General features: G+C 44.2%; 2 protein-coding genes across 2 annotated transcripts; one reads left to right on the top strand and one right to left on the bottom strand.

Moving 5' to 3' along the window:
• Positions 1 to 174: 174 nt before the first annotated feature.
• On the bottom strand, positions 175 to 444 carry LOC145130039 (uncharacterized). The gene has a single exon (XM_079064892.1). It carries the CDS (start codon positions 442 to 444, stop codon positions 226 to 228), a length of 219 nt encoding a protein of 72 aa, XP_078921018.1. The 3' UTR covers positions 175 to 225.
• A 6,023-nt stretch (positions 445 to 6,467) lies between these two features.
• Positions 6,468 to 9,737, top strand: LOC145132957 (putative mitochondrial protein ymf1). The gene has a single exon (XM_079067914.1). The coding sequence runs from the start codon at positions 9,238 to 9,240 to the stop codon at positions 9,724 to 9,726; it is 489 nt and encodes a 162-aa protein (XP_078924040.1). The 5' UTR covers positions 6,468 to 9,237; the 3' UTR covers positions 9,727 to 9,737.
• Positions 9,738 to 10,582: the final 845 nt, after the last annotated feature.

The following is a 10,582-nucleotide window of genomic DNA, read 5'->3' as shown; positions in this document are numbered from 1 at the left end:
CGTGAAGAACTCCATTCTATCTCTCCCTAGTTACGAACAAAAAACTGGGGCTACGACCCAGTTGTACACTCCCTTCGTTCTACGAACCCTTGTTGATTCTGAACTTCGTTCGCGAAGGCGCCGGACTTTTGACGGGCCAGCCCTTTTTTATGCGCTGTTTTCCCAAAGAAGCTTTGCTCCTCTGGGTGCTAGGCGCTTCCGTGGTTCGCGAGAAGGAAAAAGGACTCATCCTTTGTTGCATCTGGCGCGAGATGATAAAGAGAGAGCTTCGTCTATCGATGAACAGCGGATTGACGGAGCTCTTGGCATTGCTTTGTTTTTCTCTCCTTTCCTATCAGCGAGTTCCGACCCTTTTGTTCGAAATTTCTTCGTTCGTACCGAACCGCTTGCAGAATCAAATCCTGTTCCACAAGATCCTATATCAGTTATACATCCTCCTTGCATTTATGCCGGAGACGTCGCCAGTGCTATGGGCTTTGGCTTATGTAGATCAAAAATGATGAATAGGATTGTGGCACTCCACTCGCCGCCAATGCGGAAGGATGACGCCGAAAAGAATGGAAGGCTCTTTCGCTCTGCTGCATGCGTCGGATCCCGTAGAACAAGCAAGCTCTTTACCCTAAAATTAAAACATATGGGCGCAAAAGGCTATCCTGCTCTATTGTTACGTAGCAATAGAAGCCTGCTTATGTTGCTTCGGCGGCGTTTCGCCTTCTCTTCGCTCTGGACAGGAGCGCTAGTGGACACGGGGAGGGAGCAGGCGAAGCGTGTCGTTCGTAATGGAAAGAAAGAGACCACTACTTCGCTTCTTTGTTGGATCGCCGGCGCGAACACAGTGGTCTCTGACCAGGACCAGGAACCAATTCGAATTTTGATCTTGACATGTCGGTGGTTTTTAACCGTAGGCATTTTGCCAGGAAGTTGGTGGGCTCATCATGAATTAGGTCGGGGTGGCTGGTGGTTTCGGGATCCCGTGGAAAATGCTTCTTTTATGCCTCGGGTATTAGCTACAGCTCGTATTCATTCAGTAATTCTACCCCTTCTTCATTCTTGGACCTCGTTTCTGAATATTGTGACTCTTCCATGCTGTGTCTCAGGAACCTCTTCAATACGGTCCGGATTGCTAGCTCCCGTTCATAATTTTGCTACAGATGATACACGAGGAATCTTTTTATGGTGGTTCTTCCTTCTAATGACCGGCATATCTATGATTATTTTCTCCCAGATGAAGCAGCAGGCATCGGTCCGTAGAACCTATAAAAAAGAGATGGTTGTGGCGCGAAGTACTCTTGTGCACCTACGTCACTCGGCTCGCGCGCAACCCCGCACCGTTATGTTATAGAAGAATTGAGCTTCTTGCTGGGCTGGTTATTCAGAGCCAGCAATTGGCTGTCGGATTTCGTCCCGCAACTAGAATAAGATCGCTTCGGGGGTCACTGTGATGTGGCTGAATGTAGAGCAGCCCGCCCTTACAGCCTTTGATCAGTAGATTATTTAGAACTTCGGAAGATGGTCAAGGTAGCTTGCTTCCAAGCCACTGCACTAGATGCGCATGTAGTCATAGTAGTCGGCCCACAATGCCTCTGTTCTATACTAAAATACTATTTCGTATGAATGGGGAATTAAGTCGCTCTTTGATCTGCAGAATAAGGCCTACGAGCTCTCTCTTTTTATGGCAGAGATCTCTCCACACCAAGGAACCAAATCACAATGGATCGAACAACTGGAAATGATAACAGAATGCATAGGTCATTAGAAGGAGTTCAAATAAGCGGAGAAATATAGTATACCACCTTACTTCTTTCGTCTATGAGGAATAAATAAAATTGAAGAACCCGCGGATATGTGCAAAACTTTCATTCTTGTTAGCCGGAAAATGGCTCGTGGTAAAGACAAGATATACTTTGAGCAGACGTGCTCGGAATCTTTTTGTCGATTCGGGGGAAGTTCTCGTACCTTCACCTCTACAATTCGGTAAAGCGGCTTCGCCTCCTCGCTTTTGTTCAATTATAAATAAATAACCACTTTAATGGAGATTTATAGCATCATTCAAGTAAATACAGATTAAGATCGTAAAAACATAAGCTTGTAATATAGCTACACCTAATTCCAGACCGGTTAATGCAAGAACTATAAATAAAGGACCAAGATCCCCTATAAAAAACAAAATATCATTCATACATAGCATAGTCCAAGCGAACCCACTTAAAATCTTTACTAAACTATGATCGGCCATCATATTAGCAAATAAACGTATTCCTAAGCTTAATGCGCGAAAACAATAAGAAATTAGCTCAAGGAGTACTAAAAAAGGTGCTAACGGCAGTGGGACTCCTGCGGGTAATAAGAAGCTTAAAAAATGAAGCCCATTTCTTTGAAATCCTACTATAGTAATGCCAATAAAATGGAAAATGAGAGACCTAAAGTAATGAGAAAATGACTTGTAACTGTGAAGCTATAAGGTATCATACCCTGAAGATTACAAAATAACAAAAAAGTAAAAGTGACCAAGATGCAAGGGAAAAACTTTTGTTTAACATTTCCGAAAAGACCCCCTATTTGTTCGTTTACCAGGTTAAGCACGAAATCATAAATAAGCTCTACCAAGGATTGCCAAGCATTTGGTACTAAGTTTCCTCCTCCTTTTTTTGTAACAAAATGAATCAGAAGTAGGACCAAACTGAGAGTTAGCAGCATAAACAAAGATGAATTTGTGAATGAGAAATACAAGTTTCCTATCTTCATAGGAATCAATGGGAGAATGGAAAATTGCTCAAGTGGGCTGTTGGGCGTAATCGTAAGAAACACTTTTCATTTCATCCCTGTAGTTCCGCTTCTTGCTCTAAAAATTAGGAAAGACTTGTCGGAAATCGCCAGTTGGCTTGGTCCGACCAAGAAAGGCATGGGACTCTTTGGGCATTGCTTGGGTCGAGTGAAGTAAAGACTGGCTACCTATAATATAAAGATCCCTCACTGCACACTTTAGATATAATGAAAACCTTTAGTTTAGGAGTCATTCAGGCTAGATCTAAAAAAAGAACATAGCCTTCGTATGATCCCTTTCTAGTACCCTATCTTGAGCAGGAAAGTGTTCAGTAGGAAAAGACTGGAAGAAATGGGATTCGAACCCATGCATGATGCAGTCTTCTTGTATGTCGATTTAGCAAACCAATGCCTTAAGCCCTTGTGCTATCCCCCCATGATCAGATCAGATAGCCCTTTGGGCAACCAACCCATTTCGCTCTATCATTTCTTCTTTCTTTCCTAGCCTACTCAAAAACTATTTAGGAAGGGCTACCGTTATATACGCAATTAATAAAGGATACCGAATCATCCACCGAATCCTATGTTTCATCCTAGTTTATTTGATGTGTATACCTGTTTTTCAGTTGGCCTCATGTATATCTAGGCCAATGTGTCTTATTGGGCTTAGTATGTGCTTAGTTTCGGTTAATCCTTAGGCTCTTTTTGATTACGTAGAAACTTGGATTATTTTTAGCCTTTGTAATCGTAATCTAATTTCAATAATTTTTTCCATAGGTTAGTTTCTTTATTTTAGAGCTCGGGGAGTGTCTTGAGTTCTTTGTTTGGTTTCCTGGGGTGGGGTATGCCCCTTCATTTATGTTTACTTCGGGGGTTCTCCTCCATCGGTCAATGTATTCTTACTTACCGAAAAGAAAGACTAGTTAGGTACCGTAGGTAGAGCATATTCCAACACTTCGGATAACCACTTGACATTGGCACCTTGGCCAGGTAGATCCGTCCCACTCTCCGGACCTCACCTCTACTTTTTTGGAGTACGGGATGACTCAGATGGGCAGATAAAACAGAACCTGTCAGTTACGCCTTTAGGGGCCGCCACGTATAGCTTTAGTTTATGCTGTAGCATCGGTTATTGCTCTGGTTACGAATGACCCAATCTATCTATGGCAACCACCCCTACTTTTAGTAGATGGAGATGCGCACCTAGGAAAGCGCGGAATAGACCTACGTGTCGGCCAGTGTCGGGGCAGAGATAGGGACCATGAAAGCATGGGATTCAATCGAACCTTTTCGGACAATTCCTAACGCAGAAGAGGGATGCTAATAAGCTGACAGCTCAGGCATGGCTTCAATAGCGAAAGAAGTTCTTTCTGATTTGAATCAAGAAAGACAATGAATTTACGAGATCTTGATCCGTTCAGTGCCTTCACTTGTGAACAACAGGGACCCATTCTGTTGATTGCTTCTCTGCCCCAGCTCTAACAAACTGGTTTTTCTTTCTCACAGAATTAGGGAAATCATTAGATTCTTCTTCCTTCTTTCGGTAACATATACCGAGATAGGCTGGGAAATCCCCCTTCGATAGACAGGTGGCAACTTGACCTCTAAGTAAGGACAGGAACGCCCGTGCCCAATCAAACACCACAATCATGAAAAGCACCTGAACCGAGACCTAAAGCTAAACCGCTGAAGGAACCTCTTTCCGTTGTTAAAGCAAGTACGCTTTTCAAGCTTTTTCCTTACTCTTACTAAATCAGGCACACGCAAAACTCTCTATTTGGCTTTTCACTGAAACCAATACGTCTAAACATAAGGTAGGTGCTTTCACGACTCACTAAACGGGGGATCAAAATCTTTGCGCAGTAGAGGCGGAGGACGAAGCGAATGTAGAGGACACAGCATATCCAGGGAAGGAAGATGGACTGGACTCACTCTCATTCATGGCATGGGCAAAAGCAGCCCTAATGACTTTCAATGAAGATATGCTTATACGGCGAAGTCAGTCACAAAGTCTATGTTCGTATGCTTTCACTCTAAGCCGACCATCCAAAAAGGATGTGCACAATTGATCATTGACCGCAGTCTTCTCTTTTCTCTCCCAATGTGGGGAACTTTTTTCGGTTTTTTTCTCTTCAGCACAGCACTCAATGGTGATGCATGGCGTCATTACTGAATCCTTTCATTGACCTTTCTTTTCTATAACGAAAAAAGCCCTCCTCTCGGTGATGTGGGTGAGAAACCCAAATCAGAAAAGCTCAGCAAGCCAATGGCTCAACGGTTCTCACCACCCTCCTCTGGCGCAAACACCGTTTGCTGCGCTGCGCTCATCACGAGAAGCCGGGGAACTCTCTTGGGTGGACTTCAAGCGCGATGATAGTCAGTCTGAAGTTTTCTACTATGCCATCTTTATTAGTTCAAAGACCGGGCTTGGGGGTTGGTCTCAGTGGTCAATGAAAATGTACTAGTGTGCTGTCTTAACATGCAGAAATTTTATTAGACTGCTAGCTTTACCAGCGGTAGGAGGGTGAAAAGACGGTGCATGAGCGAAGTAGGATCCTCTTTTTTTGTATCCCATCGACGATATTCTTTGGTTTTGGTACATAACAATTTGCATAAGCAAAGTCGAATATTTGTTACAAATCTAGATCCTGCACTCTCATCTCTAGTCTCTAGCTATCATCTTAGTATATTAGTCAAGCTATATCTTGTACTTTCTTGGGCCTAACTAAGAAAAGAGAACAAGAAAAGCAAAAGCAAATACGACTTTCAGCCAGGCTGCTTCATTCAAGTCTAGGACTTAGGCAAGACTTATAAATCGAGAAGTTATAAAGCAGTTTAATCGCATTTATCGTCTCTCACTTAGCTCTGATCTGGTGTCGTCGCTCACAGTCCAAGAAGAGTAGTCCTTTCATTGGCTAGCGGGATTACGCTTAATGGGATAGACCGATCATCGCTTCCTTCCTCTACTAGTTCTGGAGTCAAGCCAGCAAAGAAGTAGACTCCTTCCTTTTTCACTGGCTAGCATCATAGGGATATTCGACGTTTAATGAGATAGTCTAGTTCTAGACTAAAGCTAGCAAAAAACAAGACTGAGGTCGATAGGGGCATTACTAGTAATTGCTAAGGTGCTTTATTAAGTATTTTCCACGCTCCTCTCCAGTCTCTTTCCAGCCTTTGTGATTTCATATACTATTCCCGTATGCCATATCTCTTATTCAATCTTGCTATACGTCCAAGCTCGGTAGTTGGAAGCAGAACTGAGACTGGATGTGACTGAAGGAAAAGGGAGATAGGTGTGATAGGAGGGCACGGTTAAACAGGTAAGCGAAGGCTCTCTCTCTCTCGCTCTGTGGTCTTGTGTGAACTCCTTTCCGCCCATTATTGATCTTCACTCTAAGTGAGCAGGTCAAAGCAGTTGAGGTGATAGCAATAGTAAGCAGGGAAGCAGAAGCAAAAGGTCTTCAAAGAACTTTTGTGTAATAAAGCTTCTTGGTCTCATTTCATTGGTCTCTAAGGCAAAGTCTCGCTTAATCGTTCATCGATCTTTTTCTGTAAGGCCTCGGGCCCCACGAATTCCGATTTCTGTTTTTGTTTGTATTAAAGTGTTGGTAGCTTCTAGCCTCGAGCTGGAAAGTCTCATCGGCGGGGGTACTATAGATATATCATAACTTTATAATTGAGACTCAATCTATACAATCAATCAATCAGTATGTGCAATATACCGGTCTTTGCGATATGCTCTTTCAAATAGATCACAGATCTTCCCGCTTAGCTGCACTGCTCTCTGAGCTCTTTTGTCCGCTATCGCTTCCTCTAGTACTAGCTCTGATCTCTCTTCAGCAGTTGCAGTACGATTCTTTAATTCATCTCCTGCCCTTTATAGTCGTAATCGCTAGAAACTCTATATCATTGGCAATTGGCATTGGCGTAATCTTTTTTCTCCTGTCGGAAGGGGGTCCTGTCGAAAGCAAGAAAAGGCATTGCAAATGGCGTGCCCTTACTCTAATTCTAAATAAAGCTCTTTTGCGCTCTTGGTCAGGCCTGTAACAAGTATCTAAAAAATCTTTTCTTTTCGGCCTATGGTTCGGTCAAAGCAATGACTTGAGTGAGTAAGGAAGTAGGACCTTTTTACCCCGGCTGTGAGTTATTACTGACCCCTCTCTGTCTCTCCCCCGCGCTGTGAATGAAGTGAGTAATTCGTTGGTGCTTGCCCTTCAGTAAGTAGTTCGGATGGCTGGATACATGCTACGCTCTGCCACGCTTGCCTGACCGCGAGAAGCCTTAGGGTAAAATAATCTTGAACAGCAATTTGAGAGCATCTTTGGAATTGAAAGAAGGGGCTAACCTGACTTTCACTTTCATAAAAAGAGAAAACTGGACTTGCACTTTAAGAAATGGAATTGCGATGAGCCAGAAGTTAGAATCTCGCCTAACCACCTGTCTCCGTCTCCCGTAGTTCCCCCCAGAAACATCCGTTTGCCTACTTCTACTCTGGCCGGGGTTAACAGTCTTTTTGAGAACCAAGTGGCCCTTGAGGAAGACCTTCAGAAAACCCCTCTAACTCGGGGAAAGGAATTCAAGCCCATAAAATGAGTCAAGTCTATGATAGGTACCAATAGTCTTTATGGCGCTCTTACCCCTTATGCAAAGCACCAATGACTTCGGTCTTCTGAAAGGGGCTTAGGGCATATCATCAAAGAAAGAATCCCGAGGAAGGGGGTGAAGCTGAGGTTAGAAACGGTTTCTCCTGCTGTTGCTAGTTCTTCCGTTGTTGGTAGTTCCTCAGGTCGGGTTGTTTATTTTTCAGAGCTTTTTCAATTCTTTCAGAACCTTTCGTATGCGCCTATTGGAAGATTTGGGCTACCTCCTCTCTTTCCGATCTCATTCAGATAATAAGCCAGTCCGGTTTATTAGATAGTGAGTGGGTAAGAGAGGTGCTTGGTATGTCTCCGAATGTGGGCCTAGAAGCATTAGCCGAGTCTCTGAATATTCCCGAGGGTTCTCAGGATAAAGACAGCCTTAAGGTGCTAACGGAGCTTCCACGGTCTCAGTCCATGAAGGTGCTTGCTTTATTGGTTGGCAGCTTGGTTATAGTCGTTATGAAGAATGAATGAGCGACGAAGGAGCTCACTTCCACGACATGGGAAAGGATCATGGGATGAGGAAAAGAAAGAAAAGGTGCAAGGTGAGGAGATATCGAGAGGTAGAATAGGTGAAATGAGTTCAAAGGAATTAGTTAAGACACACTTCTTTAGCACAGGCCACGGAGTGAAGTTGGAAGGTTCAATGAACTACGCGAAGGGGAAATCTTGGGCGCTATTGTTGTCTATATACAAGTGGCGTAGGCGAAGCTGTGGCGACTCGTGGAGTAGACAGCGAGCTCCGCTTGAACAGAAAGCAGCAAGCTGCAAGCACTACTCCAAAAGCAGTGAGCTCCGCAACAAAAGCGAAGCGAGCCGCGGTAGCCTATTAAGTTTTTCAGCTGCATCGTACCGTACTATGGGAGGGGTCCGTGCCTCCTTTAGATAGAGCCCCCCTGCTCCTAATGTAGAGCTAGAACTACTGCTACCGTGGAATCCGCGGTCACACATAAGTATCTCGCCTTCCAAAAAAAGCGGCTGCTAATTAGCACTAATGCTAATGGGGACCATCGATCAAGAAGGACTTCGGAGACTGCAATCGAATTGATCAAAAAAGAGAAATAGGGCCAACTCTTCTAGTTGCGCCTCTAACCTTACTACGCTACCCTGATAAAAGGTCGAATTCAGCAGGACTGCAGGCACGAAATGCCGATCAAATCCGTTAAAGGAAGCCTAATCAAAGCGGGCAAACAAGAAGATCTGACTGAGTTGATGATGGACCGGATCTCGAAAGGCGAGAGGCTTTCATAAAGACGTATGAGAAACGGAGGGTCGAGAGAGGCTTATTGCACGATCCACCCAACCGCTAATAAATGCTGCATAAGATAAGAGAGTGGGAGGCCGGCCCCCGCCCATCTGGAGGTGCACACCCATTTATGAACATATACAAAGGGCTAAAGAGAGAAGTCCATGGAGAACTACCAAATCCAATGACTTTGATTTGTTCGTACCATTCTGTCATCGATCACTGCTGGGTCGGTTGGTGAGTCACCCAAAAAAAGCATCGAGAAAGGTCAAGCATATATGTTTTATGAAATGATCAGCGGTTTCATTTATGCTATGCCCTGCATCGTGTTCGTCTGTGTTTATTGAGCTTTCAGCGCCATGCGCTTTGCTTCGCTTTATAAAAGAGAGAGAGCCTTGTCTTGAGAGTGAAAAGAAAGGGCAAGCGATAGAAAGGATAGTCCCTCGCGCGTTCGCGAGAACTACTAGAAAATGGTGAGATCATTAGATCATTAGTGAAAGAAGGACCAACGACGATCCTATCCTAAAGGAGAAGAAGGAGTAGGAGGAGTCAGTTTTCTTTGAAGATCGAGGAATCAATCTCCCAATTATGCCATTCGGAAGAAGTCTTCTACAGAGGGAAAGCCTGTTACGAGTAAGTGGAGAGGAAAGATCTCCAGAGATTCTTATCTCATTCCATTCCAGTGGCTCAACCAGTAACCAATGGCGAAAACTAAAAAATCCATGGTTTCCCGGTAGAACCCTATTTCGCCCAAGTTGTTTCAGAACCGGAAAAAAGAAGCGGTTTTTCGCACAACTTGCGCATAGTGCAGGTCCCACTTGTATATCGTATTTGGCCGAAGAAGCATCGGACAGGTTGGAGTTCTTACCTTCTTGGGATTCCATGGACCAAGATCTGCTTTTATTATATGGGCAATACCGATCTACTTTAGTAGATCATATGGATGTAGAAAAAGCTTCTCATTTTGATGAATTGGAAACATCTCTTTTCCATTTCTATTTACCCAGTTCATATCTTTGTTTCGTGTGTTCCCCGGAGGAATTCGATCTCTTCAATCTCGGGATACCACCTAAATAACTATAACTGCGGCCAGAAAGTCAAATAGGTCGAGAAGAAAGAGTCTGAGGTTGGGTTGGACGACATACATCTTGGTTGGTCCCACCACCACTGGGGTTGTTGGGATAAAGGTGGGTTTGAGACGCGCGGGTACTCTTGATGCGAAAGGATATGGATCTAGAAGCCGAGATCAAAGCGTTAGTTCAAGATAAGAGCCCTTACGAACCAAGGCTTCTAAAGTTGCCGGAGGGTCCATCATCAAGAATGGCCTAAGATGGTCAGAAGCATTCCTAACAATGCTAGCCACAGCGGAATACTCCGGCAAAACGGGTCGCCATTTCGCGGAATCGAACGCCCTAAGAGGAAGATTTCATTTTCTTTCTGTTTCATGGAACGAAGTTGATCCATGGTCATCGGGATGTCTATGTTGAAAGAGAACCTAACCTGAAGAGTCATTGGTTTTCCAGATCGGAAAATGAAGTAAACAACTCAGGTGGACAAGAGGCGAACCACTCAGCTGATGAGTCAGCTATACTTTTTTAAAAATAGCCTAATGAGGAGACGATCATAACCTCTGAGCTCAAAGATGGAAAGCAGATTCCTTTTTTCAGGTTTTGCATAGCTTCCCAAGCGCCCGGCTTTCTTTTTGGGTTCCGAGAGGCAGAGTAGCTTTAGCATTAGGGTATGGGATAGAGTTCGAGTGAGGCATCAACCATAGATTGCGGAACTTTCGAGATGCTTCCTTGCGAAAGCCAACGGAGTCTGTACTGTAACTCAACCTTCTCATCCATGGAAGGATTCCTTATTCGATGATAAATGTCAATCGAGGGCACCCTCACTTCCAGAGAGAGAATCAGGCTGCACAGAAGGGGGAAAG

This window comes from Lactuca virosa, chromosome 8, assembly GCF_052849685.1.
Source record: "Lactuca virosa cultivar CGN04683 chromosome 8, Lactuca_virosa_CGN04683_v6, whole genome shotgun sequence".
In the NCBI taxonomy this organism is placed as follows: Eukaryota; Viridiplantae; Streptophyta; class Magnoliopsida; order Asterales; family Asteraceae; genus Lactuca; species Lactuca virosa.
The sequence above is the reverse complement of the archived record's forward strand: the minus strand, read 5'-3'. Positions and strand labels throughout refer to the sequence as shown.